The sequence below is a fragment of the Thamnophis elegans genome, chromosome 10 (assembly GCF_009769535.1).
Source record: "Thamnophis elegans isolate rThaEle1 chromosome 10, rThaEle1.pri, whole genome shotgun sequence".
Classification (NCBI taxonomy): domain Eukaryota; kingdom Metazoa; phylum Chordata; class Lepidosauria; order Squamata; family Colubridae; genus Thamnophis; species Thamnophis elegans.
The window spans coordinates 24,944,122-24,961,417 of record NC_045550.1 but is presented as its reverse complement, the minus strand read 5'-3'; the positions used below and the strand labels follow the sequence as shown (position 1 = coordinate 24,961,417).

Here is a 17,296-nt window from a genome sequence, read left to right as displayed (position 1 = left end):
AGGATGTTATTCCATCTCCCAAGCTTTTTCTTGATCTGATCCAGAAGCAGTGGGATCAACCGACTGCAGTTAATCCTCCCGGGACAGGGGATAGGAAGCTATACATGTCTACTCCAGAATTGGAAAGTCTCCTTCAGTTTCCCACTGTGGATGCCCCTATTGCTGCTCTTGCTTCGCCGGCGTTAATTCCTTCTGAGATTTCAGAAGGGTTAAAGGCCGAGGATCGCAAGGCCGAGACGGTCATTCGCAAAACTCACCAGGCTGCGGCTTGGGCCTTACGCTCAGCTACTGCAGCTTCCTTTTTTAATAGAACTTCCTTAGTTTGGCTTAAGCAATTGCAGAATAGGCTGGACCCGGAGGAAATGCGCCTTCACCAGGATATCACCAAACTGATGGCGGCATTGGAATTTTCTGCGGATGCTACCCTTAGTGCAGCAAAGTTTGCATCCCGGGCCGTAGTTTCTAATGTGGCTTCTCGACGTTTGCTCTGGCTTCGTCATTGGCAGGCTGATGTCAAGTCCAAGTGGCGCCTAGCGTCTACGCCCTTCAAGGGCGGAGCCTTGTTCGGTTTAGTACTGGATCCCATCCTCATTGAGACACGGGATAAACGCAAGGTCCTTCCCTCTACTAGTGCCCGTATCAACAGAAGGCAGTAGCCTTACAATAGGCGGCAGCCGTTTCGGACTGGGGACTCGGGTTTCGCCCCCGCTCCCTATGTCCCCAACTACACCAGGGGTTTTTCCCAGGCACAGGATCGTGGCCAGGACCGCACCGGAACCAGAGATAGGGGTCGCCAGCAGAGTCAGGCGCAGTCCCAGAATAGGAGGTCTTTCCGAGGAGCAGGCAACCGGTCCTTTCGAAAGTACCGGTGACTCACAGGAGATAGGACCTATAGGGGGGCGTCTCCTGGCCTTCGCTCATCAGTGGGCGGAGTTCACGTCAGACGCCTGGGCCCTTCAGGTCGTGAGCCTGGGACTCACTCTAGAATTTCTATCCATCCCCCTGAGAAGGTTCATCAGGTGCCCCGTGCCCAGATGCCCATCGAAGCGGCGCCTCATGGACGCCGAGATATGCCATCTTCTCACCATCAGGGCCATAGAACAAGTACCCAAGGGGCAGGAAGGCCTAGGGTTCTATTCCATCTTGTTCCTAGTACCAAAAAACTCCGGGGGATGGAGGGCAATCCTAGATTTGAAACGGCTCAATCATTATATCAAATACCAAAAATTCAAAATGCAGTCTCTCAAGAGCATATTGGCTTCCATCTGCCAAGGCGACATGATGACTTCAATAGACATCAAAGAAGCGTACCTCCATGTGCCCATTCATCCGGCGCATCGGAAGTTCCTGCGGTTTCACTTCAACGGCCGCCATTTTCAATATCGGGCCTTACCCTTTGGCCTCTCTTCGGCTCCGCGCACGTTCACCAAACTCTTGGCCGTGGTAGCAGCCTCCCTTCGCTCGATTCCAATACGCGTCAACTGTTATTTAGACGACATATTGGTGCTGTCGCCTTCTCAGGACCAGGCCCTGCAAGACCTGCAAGTCACGATGGACTCATTGCGCAATCATGGTTTTGTCCTCAACTTGCCCAAAAGCCACTTGCGCCCGACCACGTCCCTACTTCATCTGGGGACCACCATCAACTCTGTGACGTGCGAAGTTTTCCTGTCTCCGGAGAGGCGACAGAGCATACAACACCTGGCGCATCATGTGCTGTCTCAGAGGCGATTACCGCTGGTGACATTGTCCAAGCTGCTGGGGAAGATGATCTCCTGCATCAGCGTAGTCCCCTGGGCCAGGTTCCATGCGCGTCCGCTCCAGTGGTTTCTTCTACCCTTCCAGAGAGCGCATACCAGTCATTCCCAGATCAAAGTGCGGCTTCCGAGCAAAGCCCGACGGTCCCTGCGTTGGTGGATGTCCTCCAGACTTCTCCGGGGATGCCCATTCAAGGAACCGGACCGCATCCAGGTCACGATGGACGCCAGCCTGTTTGGATGAGGAGCCCACGCCCTGGACAGGGTGGCTCAGGGACGCTGGTCGGATCAAGAGTTGACGAACAGCATAAATTTGTTAGAGCTATGGGCCATCCGTCTAGCCCTTCTGGAGTTTCGGGACATTGTATCACACAATCATGTGTTGGTCTTGACCGACAATGTGGCCTCCAAAGCCCACATCAACCGCCAAGGGGGCACCCATTCCAGGGCTCTGATGCTGGAGGCGGAGAAGTTGCTCCATTGGGCGGAGTCCAGACTCTCATCGATTCGGGCGGAGCACATCTTGGGCGTTGCCAACACACAGGCGGATTGGCTGAGCAGGGCCACTGTGGATCAAGGGGAGTGGCAACTCCACCCCATTCTTTTCCAGGAGCTCTCTCGCCGGTTCGGCCAACCCGAGGTGGATTTATTTGCACACCCGCACAACGCGCAACTCCCCCGCTTTTACACCAGATACCAGACCCCGGGAGCGGAGAGGGTAGATACTCTGCGCAGTCCATGGCCGGCCAGCCTTCTCTATGCCTTTCCTCCTCTCCCGATCCTTCTGTCGGTCATTCAGAAGATTTTGACAGAGCAGGCGGAAGTGCTGCTGGTCGCTCCGATGTGGTCCAGACGACCCTGGTACGCAGACCTCGTCCATCTGTCCGTTTCGTGCCCTTGGAGGATTCCGGACGATCGGATTCAGCTCAACCAGGGAGCTCTCATACACCCGAACCCCCAACTGTTACAGTTAGCCGTGTGGCACGTGAGCGGGCTATTCTAGCGGCCCTTCACTATTCAGACGAAGTCATCGCCACTATTCAAGCGGCCCGTCGCCCATCGACTACCCATATTTACGAGGCCACTTGGCAGGCCTTCTGTCGGTAGTGCCGTCGCACTGGGGTCGATCCCGTCAAGGCTTCGGTGCCTCAAGTTTTGGACTTCTTACAATCCGGTCTCAACAAAGGTCTGGCACCGAACACGCTTCGTCGGCAGGTCACAGCCTTGTCTATGGTGATTGGGGGAGGTCAAGGCCGCTCCTTATCTCAGCACTCGCGGGTCCGAACCTTCTTGAAGGGTGCTTCCAACTTACGACCGCCGACCGTGCACCGTTACCCCACGTGGGACTTGACCTTAGTTCTCAGAGCTCTCACAGCTGCTCCCTTTGAACCCATCCACTCCATCAGTCTCTGGTTGTTGACGCTCAAGACTGTGTTTCTAGTTGCCATCACATTGGCCAGGAGAGTGTCAGAGCTGGCAGCGCTCTCTGTTCGCGTGGATCTTTGCATCTTCCATCCAAACAGAGTGGTGCTTCGTTTGGACCCGACCTTCCTTCCTAAGATCAACTCGTTATTTCACAGGACAAAGGAACTCGTCCTGCCGGACTTTTGCCCACATCCCTCCCATCCTCAGGAATGCCAGTGGCACCATCTGGATGTTCGCCGGGCTGTCTGCCGCTATGTGAAGCGCACGGCTTCGTTCAGGAGGTCGGAAGCACTGTTCGTTTCCTTCCAGCCTTCGTCAATGGGACAAAAGGTGTCTTCCCATACCATCGGCCGATGGTTGAAGGCGTGTATTGCGTTGGCGTACGACAGTCATTCACGACCGGTTTCCAGGCGTATCACCCCTCATTCTACCAGGAGTGCGGCCACCACAGCGGCCTGGGCTACGCAAGCGTCTGTGGAGGAAATATGTAGGGCGGCCAGTTGGGCGTCGCCCTCACCCTTTATTCGACACTACAAGATTGATGTCTATGCCTCGGCTGAGGTGTCCTTCGGGCGGAGAGTGTTGCAAAGGGTCCTTCCTTCTGCGGAGGAGCTTGACCAGCCTAGCTCCCGCCCCGGGAATTAATTGCTTTGGCATATCCCATGATTGGATTCCCTGAGCAGCACACAGGAGAATGACCGTTGTCTTACCTGAACGGTCCTTCTATGGGTGCTGCGAAGGGAATCCAAACCCGCCCGCAGTTTCGGCTGGCCAGGGCTCCACCTTGATTGTGACTCTGTGACTAACTTCATCTCTGACTGGACTTTTGACCGTTCCTTAGTACCGGGATTGCCTACTGCTTGATGGACATTGACATACTTATTCTTTGGCGGACTTCGTGCGAAACTGAAACAGTCCAGCCAGAGTAGGCGTGGTCTAGAAATTTACATACTCGGTCTCAAGGCTAAAGGGCTAAGTTAACCCATGATTGGATTCCCTTCGCAGCACCCATAGAAGGACCGTTCAGGTAAGACAACGGTCATTTTGCTGCTAATTATGTTGTGGGCTCCTTTATTTTTTCGCCAGGTGCTGTATTCAAATAGTGCACAAGCTGCTTTGCTACCAGAAAAAGTGCAGAGTGAGACTTCATTATACTTGGAGGGAACTCTGGTCAGGTACGTTTTTAGTCTTATCGTCCTAAGGGCTGATGTATGCCTTCATAGAGTCAGTGCTCATAGTTTTAATATAAGTGTTAAATGCAATGCAAATGTATACTACATTCCAGGACTTGACTGTAGGTGATTTCACCTGAAAACACAAATTGGAGAGTCAAGGAAAATAAATTAATATTTTAAAATTCTAGCTTTGTTTTTTGTTGGGTGCTAAGACTGTTTTCCATGTAGAGGAACCATTTATGGGATCTACTGTGATAAGTTTCATATTTTAGAATTGAGATGCTGTAGTTGTTTCACCTCAACACAGAACTCCCATTTTGATAGCAGTTTTGTTAGTCTTTTTCTGTGTGTGTTTTCAGCATACTGAATTCTGAGTTCTAACATGGCAGGAGGAGAGCCATGTTAACGTATGGTGGCAAAAAAACTTTAGGAGCCTGGTAGCACATTTTCTAACTCATCCGTTTTTTGAAAAAGCATAAGATTTTATGAGCTGCAGTGAGTTGTAGTTCATGAAAGTTTATGCTGTTTCTTTAAATTGAAGAGTTGGAAAAGGTGCGATCAGTTTTTTTCTGATTTCGTATTCTGACGTTTTAATATGACATATTTTCTTTTTTCTTATTGTTGGCAGCATATTCAAAGATATGGAAAATGACAAAGGGATGCAAGCAGACTTTTGGGTAGCAATTCTGTCAAACACTATGCTCTGAATGGATGTTTTGCAAATGAAATGGGGGATATTAAAACTTAATTCTCAGAGATTAGCATGTATTTTGGAAATGAATTAGATTGCAGCAGTACATTTATCTAGTCTCTTGTTTTGTGTCATTGTTCCTTGCTATAAGTACAACTAACCATTCTGTCTTTATAAAAGTTTTCCATGACTTCATTAAGCTTTTCTCAAAAAGCCCAGACATCCTGCCCGTTTAAGGAACTGTGTACGTTGTACTTGTAATTTATGTTTTCAGTGAATTTCTTCCTGAAAGTGCTTTTCAAAAGCTTTGTTCTTAAAAATACTGTGGAAAGCTGGCTAGCAATTTCCTTATGGGAACTCTGTAAAAATAGATGAAACTGCTGCTATTTTCTGATCCTACATAAGTTAATTAATATTTCCTTTTGTGAATATTTCCTTTAGCAGGTTTCTGAAAGTATTCTGTGCATATTATTGGCAAGCCGTAGAACTGATGTGTGAACTGGATTTTCTGGGAACTCTATAATTGTTGCCTCTTACTCCCTGTTGCCCTCTGTTAGTTGCCTTAGGATAATGATATAACTGATAAGATGATGTTGCATCAGAGTTCACATCTCTAAATATTAGAGATAAAAAGTATACGATGTATCAGATAAATATAAGATGTGGAGCTGCTATATTTAATGTTACCTAAAGTAGTTTTTGCAGAATCTAATTCTGCAAAAGTTAAGTTAAAGCTAAGTAAATGTTTACTTTATTTAACAAATATGTAGGCAGTATAGAATAATGAAATAATAGGATTTAATAGCCATAGGACAAAAAATATCTGTATCTAGACAATTGGATGTAGATTTTCCTTTTGTGTCTCATTGTTGAAATTCATAGTAGTTTTCTGTAAAATACTGGATTTAAGTATTGATTATTTCATTTCTCTCTAAAAAGCTGATACCATATCATTGATCAGAAAGAATTGTGCTGGCTTTCTTCATAATTACTTAATTTCCAAAGTTCAAAACATTTCATAGCATTTGTACTGGAGTAATGAATGGATACAATTCTGATATCTTAGTTTCGCTCATTAAACAGTGGCCTAAAACTGAATCATTGAGTTTAGTTTGGCCAAGAAGAATCTAGATCAGAGATGATTAAAGGTTTAGGTAGTGTTTTTTATTTTTTATTTTATTGTATATACTTTTATTCAAAGTGCGTGTGTGAATAAAGAATTTAGAAAATAACTAAGGTTGAAAACAGTTCCATTAATCAACCTGTTTAATTTCTCAGATCTGCTTCAAAGTTTTTTTTAATATTACCTTGTGCTGAGACATAAGTAAGTTAGTTATTGAGAAGAAGGCCTTTTTGGAATCTCATTTGTTTTCTGATCATCAAGGTATGCTTGTTAATGTATGTAGATCTTTTCTATTTATGCAGACTTTTAAAAATTGTATTTCTGGTGATATACCAGATTTATTTCTATTTATAGTATGTAAATATCAACTATTTTAATTTAATATTATACATTTTAGTAAATTATGTTGAATAACTATTGGTAATTCATTCAACATTCTTTGCCAGGATAGCCATAACTTTTTGGATTAATATATGAATGATAATAAAAGCACTTACCAAGGCATTAAAGAAAATAAAAATACAATAATTACAAATCAATGCAATACAGTGAAATTAGCTCAGACTCCTTTTAATAATACTAAAACAACTAACAATCAGTATATTTAAAATAATATCTCAGAACAGGATTGAGCACATATTCACCCATAATTTAAAGCTAATCTTAAACTGCAACCCATAGCAACCAGAACTCATCCTAAAACACTAATCTAATAAAAAAGATTTTTAAATGCCTCTTACAGGCTTGTTCAAGAACTATGAGGCTATATCCATAAAGAATTGGAGCCTGGAGACCCAAGAGGAAGGAACAGGAAGAAGGCTGTGTTTACACCAACTTAAAGAGAAAATTGTAGGGAGAAATAAAGACAGATATTTGTAAGAGATTGTGACTGGTAGAGGCCTTGAAACACAAGGACCTGTAATTTGGAATGGTTTAAATGAGGCTCTGTATAGGCCTTGCTTTGTACCAAGATATGAGAATAGAATTCTGGACTAAAACAGGAGACAAGAGGAATCAGGAATATCTGCCAGGAAACTGACACTTACATATAAAACAATCAAAGTGTTTTACAATCTCCTCCATTAGAAAAATCACATGTTTATCAAGTAGAGGTTTATTCACATAATTGGGGGACTAGTCCATTGTTTTATTGTGAATTGCTTCAGAGCAACATTTAACAAATTGGAATAAATAAGCAATGTGTCATCATAGGAACTGTTTTGGCTAGTCTGACTATTGACTCTGATATTTTGTGCTGGCTTCTGTATCAGCAGAATTTCCAATCTGTTCTAATATTTCTCTGTCAGGAACACATATTTCTATTATTTTATGATGGGTGCTTTGCAAGACTGAGATTTATAGAAACAAGAAAAAGCAAAAAAGGGTGTAGACAGCATACAACTATTATAATGTTCAACTTATGACCACGATGGAGTTCTGAATTCTGGGTGTAAGTTGTTGCATTGATAAATCAAGGTACAACGTGCCTGGATTCAATTTTATGACAATTTTTATGACAGCCATAAAGTGAGTCACTGCAGTCATTAAGCAAATCCAGTATATCAGTAGCTAGTTTTTGCCATTTTTTTTAGCAAAACAGTTTTAAAAATGTTGTCATTGCAGTCACATGACTGCGGCATGCTGCAGCTGGTCTTGTGAGCCAGTTGCCAATCACCCAAATGTGATGATATGACCTTGAGGGTGTAATGTTGTAGTTATAAGGACAGGTTGTTCATTATTTTTGAAGTCCATCATAATTTTGAATGGTTGTTGTGTAACCAGTTGTAGGTTGTGGGCTATCTGTAGTTTGAAGTGTTCTAGAATGTGATATCTAGTATGTTTCATGTAATAAAAGCTACCTGTATATCAGATTATCAGTGGAGTTACTGTTTCAGTTGCCTTTTACACGCAGCTGTCAAGTTTCACATTCATGTATATCCTTCTCTTTCACTTATCTGGTAATCCATAACAAAGGTACCTTTATCCTGCCTCCAAAGCTATATAACCAGATGTGTCTCAGCTTACAACATATATTTAGATGTGTTTTTTTAAACCAGTTCTCAACTTACCTTTGGCAAAATGTCTTTGCTTTCTTGATCAATTGACAATCAGCCTGCCAGTGTAAACTGTATCCTGTCCTAAATGCCTGCCATCTCTGTAGATCTGTGATAAATTGTTCCTTGGGAAGGTTTGATGCCCTTATTCATAAGAAAGAAGCTGATAGTCTGATTTTCTCCCTGTAGGATGTGGCTGATGTTTGGCCCAATTTGTAAATGATCCTCTCTCAAGCCAGTGTTTTTGAACACTTATATAGCAATTTGGAGTTCAGTGTAGCTAGTTCTTGTAAGCCAAGAAATCCCTACTATTCCCCTAGGAACTACCTTTTAGTAGTAGTTGTCTTAACAAATGTAAATGCAAGCATTGAAATATTAACTTTGCAAAACATAGGAAAGCTATGTCATTATTGGGGCTTTAAAGATGTTCACAATTCCCTTATTAGAAAAAAGTTAATATTTATAATTACTCTTACTTGTTTAGAACGTTGAATTGATTTTATTTGTTCAATAGTTTTAGCATGAGAAACCTGCTGGTAGACGATGCTAAAAAGTTGTTCATTATAATAAATTAATTTGATTTAATAATTAACCTTTTTTTAGTTTTCAGAACTATTAGCTTTGATTACTGCTTGTTAATTCAATGAACATTTCTAGGTGATATATGCCCTATGATCTGAGTCATCCACTTTAATGTGATTACCGCATTATCTGTGAGGTCTTGCTCTATTTAGACTAAAGTGGACAAATTTTTAGAAGCATCATTTCATGTTTCGGCAAAGCTTAGGAATTTCAGGAATAGGTCTTAGATTTTTGCATCTCTTTCTTTGGATTTTGGGGAGTTCTATCTTTATTTTTGTTTTCCCCATTTCTCCACAGCTGTTTTAAACCTATATAAGGACTTTCAATTTTCATGTGTTTCTTGCCCTAGAGTTGCTAAAAACAATACCCTGCAATTTTTAAATAATTATTGTCATAAGAGAGAAAATGCAGTATTTAAACTTGATGCTTTCTGATTCTAGGCATATCTCTTTAAATGCTTGAAGATAATAGTTTAAATGGTCTTACTGCTGGCATAATCCAGTTGACATCCACGTCGGCTTGCTTCTTATGCTTTAGCTTCCTTCTCTTGACTTGGCGAGAGCTTAAAACAAATGCTATCACTTCAAGCAATGAATCTTTATGACACATTTCAGGTCTAACCTTTCTTCCATTATAGTTTATGGGCCTTTCGCAGACTTCTACTTTTTCATAGAATCATAGTGCTGCAACAGCCGTTTAGATTTTCAAGTTCTTGTGTTCGGTGCAGGAATCTTCCGTTGGGGATTTGTGATCTGCTTTTGCTGCTTTTCTTAATATTCAGCCAGAACCTGTCTTTTTAATAACTTCTTTATTAGTCAGTGTCTTGTGCCTTTTTGAATAAGATGGCAAATAGCCTTATGCTTGGGTATTTTTTATGATTTTTTAAAAACTGCACAGTCAATTACTGTGGTGTTCCTTCCCTCAACCTCTTCTCAGCTGAAGTGTTTATTAATAAATCATGGGCAGAATACATTTAAGAAGATTTCATTTTTTTCTCTAATAGGTGAGGGTGGCCTAAGGCAACAGCTGACATGATGTAAGTTTTGAGGCATAGATTAGGTAAAAACTTTCCAGAGTCTAGCTTCCTGCTTTTGCCACCTTGTATTTTCATACTTCAAGATGTAGGGCATCTATATGAGTAAGAACTCTGGAGTGTGATTTTCAAGAAGCATGCAGAAAATCTTTCCACAGGATTTTATGAGGAAGTTGCATTAAGGGACACTGCATCCAATACCCTATTACTTAATGTTAGCTTCCTTTATCTCCAAGGTTCATTGCAGTTAAATTTTGTTAGCGTTTTCCTACACAAAATCTTTTCAACAGAGCTTTCTATCTGATCTGCATTTGACTATACCAAAATTTTAATCTTTTTTAAAAAGTTTTTTATTTTTTCATTTTCATAACAAATAACCACATGTATACTGTTACATAATCAACATTATTTTATATTATTAAATATTAACATCAATTTGTTTTACTATCAACCCCCAAAAACGATTACTGGCTCCTCTGCTCTCCAAACAACATATTTGTACCCTGTCCATCACTTTCCTCCCTCTCTCCTCCTCCCTACCTCCTTTCTGCCCTCTGTCATCCTTCTCTTCTCTACTTCCCCTTCCTCTCTTCTTCTTCTCCTCTCTCCCCCTTCCACTCCTTCTTTCTTTCTTCCTCTTCCCCCCTACCCTCTCTCCTTACCCTCTCTTCTTCCCTTACCTCTCTCCTCTCTTCCACACTCTTCATCTCATTTACTTGGTGTATTTCAGCCTCTGAGCAAGCTTCATTTTATGTTGATGGTATTTATAATTTCATATCAATAAACCTCTTTAATTTTAACATCTTTTTTTTTTGAAGAAATGAAGAAAAAAGTATATATATAGCAATTATATTTTTATCCGCCCCAACTTATTTTTGGCCGAAATGTGGACCTGATTACAATTCCCAGATATTCTCATCATAATATTGTATACCCGCCCCAAATTTTTAATTCTGTTTTTATAGTCTCATTATAAGTATATTTCATGTTCCCCCTCCATTTTTCCATATCTTACCTTAGCTTACATTTCATTGTCTTTAAATAACAATCCTTCATTACAATTCAATTGTCTGCTATGTAAAATAACAAGCAATACAGATCTCACTTTGTTCATCTTCTTAAGAATTCTATATGTATCCATATTTCATATAACCTATATTCAATTATCTTTCCATTATCCTGTTCAATCAGTTAGCAACTCAGTTTAATTATCATGTAAAGGAGTAAATCACATTCCTCAACTTTATATGCTCCATGTAACAATTTCTAAATATCTGATTTTTCCCTAACAAGTCTTTTGTCCCAATTCTCTATTCCTGTCGCCTCCCTTTTCTTTGTTGGGACTTGTCCACCATTTTCAATTTTCCCCAAGCCACTGTCAATCCCAGTGAAATCTATTTTTTTCTTTTTATTTCCCTTTGTTAGGACATATCCCCCTTTTTCAATTTTCCCTATTCCACTCTCAAGCCCACTGAAATCTTTTATTTGCTTATTATTTTCCACCATTTCTACCATTTCACCAAAATTTTAATCTGATGGTTGGAAGAAAGAAAGCAGGATATATAAGGTGATCAGACGTCCCGATTTCAGCGGGACAGTCACGATTTGGATTGGATTGGATTTGTTTGACTTGTATGCTGCTCTATTCCCAAAGGGACTCAGGGCGGCTGAACAAAACCAGGGGGGAGGGGAACCAAATACAAAAAGTAAGACAAAAACAAAACAACAATACAAACAATTTAAAAAGTCACAACAAGCACAACCAATTTGAGTAGGGGTGGAACTCAACAGCCCCAGGCCTGCTGGGACAGCCAGGTCTTAACGGCTTTACGGAAAGCCTGAAGGGTGGCGAGGGTCCGAATCTCCATGGGGAGATCGTTCCAGAGGGCCGGAGCAACCACAGAGAAGGCCCTCCTCCGGGTAGTCGACAGCTGGCATTGGCCAGTAGATGGAATTCGGAGGAGGCCTAATCTGTGGGATCTAATGGGTCTATGGGAGGTAATTGGCAGAAGGCGGTTTATAACAATTTGTCCCGTGTCTCAGGGAGTTTTAAAAAAGTCCCGATTTTCTGGCTTCATGTTGAAAGCCCAGTGGATTTGCTTAAGAAATCCTAACCGGGGCAAGACAAAAGATTCTCTGTCTAACTAACCTCTCTCTCTGTCTCAGTACTTTCATTGAAGATCTTAAAATGTTAAAGTAACAAAATGGAACCCCCCGCCCCTTTTACCTCATTTTATAAGAAAAAATGACCAAGTACCATAGAGCTGCAGGAAATACTTGGCTAGAGAAGCCGCAAATGTTACTTCCTGGATTTTCCGGAGAGGAGGGGCACAGAGGTTGGAGGTCGGCTCGTGTGGAAAAAAATGGTGGCAAAGTTTCTTTGAAAAATATTTCCCTGACTAATTTCACCATTTTAATTTGCTCAGTTCTTTGTATTAACATCTATATCATTCTGGATTGACTTGGAATGCTCACTTGTTCCTGCTGGTAAGTGAGCTGGTTTTTTTTCTTTTATTTTTTAATGTATTTTAAAATAATATTTTATTTATTGTGCATAGGATTTTTAAAAAGTTTTATTCTCTGTGGATTCTTTTTTTAAATTGTCTTAGACTATTTAAAAAAGATTCTATCCAAAATAAATTGAAGTGAAACCATTTTAAAAAATTCTATGCACAATACTTTGAAATGTTTTACTTCAATTTATTCTGTGTGGATTCTTTTTTAAAATTGTCTTAGACCAGTGTTTCTCAACCTTGGCAACTTGAAGATGTCCGGACTTCAACTCCCAGAATTCCCCAGCCAGCGAATGCGAAACACTGTCTTAGACTATTTAAAAAAGATTCTATCCAAAATACAAAATACCAGCTGCAGTTATTCACTTAAGAACTGTGGCAAGAAAGGTGGTATAGTGACCAAAGTTACAATGGCATTGAAAAAAGTGACTGATGACAATTTTTCACACTTAGCGACCGTTGCAGCATCCTCATGGTCACGCGATCAAAATTTTGATGTTTGGCAACAGATTCATATTTATGATGGTTTCAGTGTCCTGGGGTCATTTTAATTGCCTTTTGACAAAGGCAATTTGGGAAACCAGATTCACTTATGTTACTAACTTATCAGCTGCAGTTATTCACTTAAGAACTGTGGCAAGAAAGGTGGTATAGTGACCCAAGTTACAATGGCATTGAAAAAAGTGACTGATGACCATTTTCACACTGAACGATCATTTTCACACTTAGCGACCGTTGCAGCATCCTCATGGTCACGTGATCAAAATGTTGATGTTTGGCAAGAGTTACAATTTATATTTGTAAATTGTAGTTATGTTTAAATAAAGAAAAATTACTATTTTTGCGTTATATGAAAATTTTTGTTCCTCCGTATAAAATTTTTAATCAAGCCCCTCCCCCCACTGCCCTGGTCAAAGGTGTCCCTCTTTACCAATCTGAAAATCTGGTCACCTTAAGGATATATCCTCTTCATTCTGCTGTATGAAACCTGTCTTCCATACAGTAGATGTATAACATTTATGTTTCTTTTGTTTTGGATATTTATCCGTGTAATGTAATAAAATAGTAATTTCATGCTACAAAGATTGATTTATTTCAGTTTAGGATAGTATTGCAAAATTAGAAAGAGTAACAGTTGGAAAAAATATTGTTTTCCTAGGTCATTTTATTGAAAGGGAAGTGCCCCTCTATAAATTAGTCTAAGGTTTGTAGCAATCACAATATTTTTAAAATAAAAACCTATGGATAACAATTGAAAAACTAGCTATTTTATATTTTATCCTCTGGTGTTATCACAGCAAAAGGAAATTGGATAAGAGATGTAATTGATTCAATTAAACTAAATGTCACTGCTTCCTATGTTGGGCCCATTACCTTCTATAACTTTTTCTTGCTTTACCATAAGATGTGGTACTGGCTTCTAGCTTAGCTGGCTTCAAAAAAGGTTGGGTGAATTCATGAAAGTCATGAGAATTAATGATCATTAGCCTTGAGAGCAGTATGGTTACCTATGAAGGTCATTTGGGGAGATTAGGAGGAAAAGTACTAGAACAATTACCTTTCACATCCAGTCCCCTGAGCTGCCCCCAAAAGATGACATACTTGATGGTAAATCTTCTGAGAGATTAAGGAGGCCCAGGGTGGATGTAGCGCCTCATCTCAGAAGTTATTGTCAAGGACCCCCAGTGCCGTCTCAGTATTACAAGCAAGTCTGAATTCTGATAGAAAGGAGTCCATATAATTTGTTTCTTCTGGGACCTTCTAAAATTGCAGACCAGCCAGCTTTTCAACAACTTTTCCTATATCTGTAAGATTGGAGGCTAGATGAAAAGTGTCCAGTTCCATTGAGTATAGCAATTGCCTCAAGAGGGTGGACGATTGCTTCCTGTAGACATCACACCTCCCACAAGGAGCATTAAATATTTCATGGCTCCAATTACATGTCACTCCTGGGAAGCCTTAACCACCCAGGAGTGACGTGTATCTGTACCACAGATAGTTGAACTCACAGCTTGAAGGACTCAGTCCATTTCATCGGAACTAATAGAGTCACAGATAACTGTGAAAACTGCACCACAGGTGCCTTTATATGACGTGAACAGCTAGTCTACCACTCAGAATGAATCTGAGTCATTTTATCTGACAGGTGCCAGAATAGTCCACACAGGAGCCTGTAAATCTTTCCCTCAGCCCTATCTACCTAGAGCACAGAGGTCTTCAAACCTGGCAACTTTAAGACTTGTGGACTTCAATTCCCAGAATTCTCCAGCCAGCTCTGCTGGGAGTTGAAGTCCACAAGTCATAAAGTTGCCAAATTTGAAGATCTGTAACCTAGAGTGACCAGATCACCTTAAACAACTTAAAACATACCTTTGACAGAAAAATATTTTTGCTGCCCTTATTGTATAATCCTTATTATGAAAGAATATTGCATCAAAGGATCCAGGGTTCTTGCTTTCTTCTGCAACAAAAAATGCTCCTTCCTTTTGCAATTACGCCTTTCAAAGGGGGCAGTATACAAAGAGTAGGTTTCTCATGCTCAAAGTCTCTTCCATAAATTCAGCCTTGAAGTGAATAGGAGGTAGAGACACTGGGAACAAATAGAATAGAAGTGTATTTCCAAAACCATCAGGATACGTAGTCCGGATGACATTTAACTGTATTTGAAAGATATTTCCTAATTTCTAATGCCATAACATTTTTTCTCTCTTCTTCACTAAGTCCACAAGAACAATGCAGATCTTAATTATGTTGAGACTATTTTTTAATAGATCTTTGAAGATATATACTTTTCCTTTGTGTTCTTTGAATTGATCAGTTTAGCCTAGGTCAGTGATGGCTAACCTTTTTGTCCTCGTATGCCGAAAGTGTGCATGTGGGTGAGACAGCATGCACTTGCCCACACCCATAATACAATGTGCGTGCACCCCCCCCTTTGTTCCCGGCTCCCCTGCACACACGCCCCATATGTAATTCCCCCATTTTGGGCCTACGAGGCCTCCCTGAAGCCCCCTAGGACCAAAAATGGGGCAGGAGGGAGCGTGGGGAAGTGCTCCCCATGCTTCCCCCCACCCCCATGGATATGCACACTGTTACAGGTGTTATGTCTGCCTTGTATGCAGCTTTATTCCTCTCTAGCATTCATCTCCATTGTTCAGTGATTCATTTCCTTCCTCTCTAGGGTTTACCTCTATCTGCTCCTGTGAGGCACTTCCTATTCCTGTTGGATGTATATAGTTATATTCTTGATGTCTTGTATAGTGTTTTAGCTGCATTTTTGATTAAACAGCATGTGTTGCAGAGACCTGAAAAACAGTGGGAGGCATGTGCACGTACGCATGTGCAGTGGAGCTCAGCTGGGGTGAGCATGCCGGCAAAGAGGCCTAGGTCCCTGATGGACCAAGTAGGATTTCAGGGAGAGCTTGGGATTTTCCCTGAGACTCTAATACATAGCTCAACTAAGGCCATAATCGCTACTTAGAATGAAATGGCAACAATGGCCTTGGATTGGATCGTGCATGGATCCCCATCAGATTTGCTTCAGGAGATGAAATGCCTAAAATGTTGCTGGAGGAAAATGAAGAGTGAACCAAACTGAGCACAGATCAGAGTGTTCCCTAGACATTACTTTGCAATCCAGAAGTTTCATGTGACAGAATTTCCCCAATTAGAAGAAATTGTTATCAGCCTGTGATTTTTGTATATTGGATAATTGCTGGAAGCAAATTGTTAAAAAATATGAATGGAAGGAAGAAAAGTTTCTATTGACTGTAGAATATAAAGCATTCCAACTCTTTGGCTGAATCATTTGACAATGAATTTTTTTAAAGCTGAACCATTGAATAAAACATACCTAATGCCTACTACTGGGAGAAGTTCCCAATAAGCTGCTATCACAGAGACTCAGGGCAGCTGTCTTAGTCCCAAGTAGTGATTGCCTTGGATGGCAACGTTTGCTATGGGAGCTTAGTTACCTTGGAAACGTGTTTTAACTGCAACTTTGTTATAGGGAGAGATTGTTTGGCATTGCTGTTTTGCTTTGAAGTCTGATGTCTTTAAGCACAATATGAGCAAGGTCTATTTTGACCTGAATCAATATGGTATTAAGGTCTTATTCACAATCCTAAGCATTTAAATCGAACTGGATATATTGATGAGAAGAGCATAGTGCTCTGTGTGACACAGTATTATCCTGTATCCATTTGTTCAAGTTAATGTTGCTATAAACACACTATGCTCTGTTCTGTACATGTGAGGATGAAATGTGGTGTTTGTTTGCTTGTGATTTTCTATTCACAATCTTGTCTGTTATTTGTGCCTCTCTCCTTGGTTATGCTTACTCAAATGATGTTTTGAATTAAGGTGATTTAACTGTTTTTGGTTTTTTTTCTCTTGTTATAAGTAACCACAGAAAAGAACCCCAAAACAGTTAAATCACCTTATATGATTACTTAATTTATAGCAACATATATATCTAGAATATGGGCTCCTTCTTATCCTCCCTTTTCAGATCTCTTTCGATTCCTCTTAGTATGTTAGATATTTTTAAAAGTTCAAAGAATACCAGCAACTGTCATTACTATGATTATGTTTCTTCTTCTTGACTTCTTTCACATTGCCAGTTATTAATGATCAGAGACTGAAAACAATCTGAATAGCTAAATATGCATATATAATGAATACATTTTTCTGTGGTATGTATATACTTAGTTTTCTGTTTAGCTACTGTGATGATTCTGACCAACAACACAAAATAGGTCACGACATATTAAAATCTTCCAAAGCATTTATTCTTAAACAAACAGTAAAAACAAGCTAAAAACACCAGAACAAACAAAAACAGTGAGCCACAAATGAACTCCTTAATAGAAGTCAAAAGTTAATTTATAGTCTCAAGTTGCTAAATCAAGATCATTTGAAATTCTTTCGAAGAAACGTATGGC

At 40.6% G+C, this 17,296-nt stretch overlaps 1 protein-coding gene across 5 annotated transcripts in view; it reads left to right on the top strand.

Annotated features, from left to right (window-relative positions):
* The window catches only part of ARMH3 (armadillo like helical domain containing 3), a 154,200-nt gene that overhangs the window by 36,104 nt on the left and 100,800 nt on the right, over window positions 1-17,296 (top strand). For all 5 annotated transcript variants that reach the window (XM_032225543.1, XM_032225546.1, XM_032225547.1 and 2 more), the window contains one exon: window positions 4,269-4,357. In XM_032225543.1, the coding sequence (XP_032081434.1) occupies window positions 4,269-4,357 (89 nt within the window). The remainder of the gene's footprint in view (window positions 1-4,268; window positions 4,358-17,296) is intronic.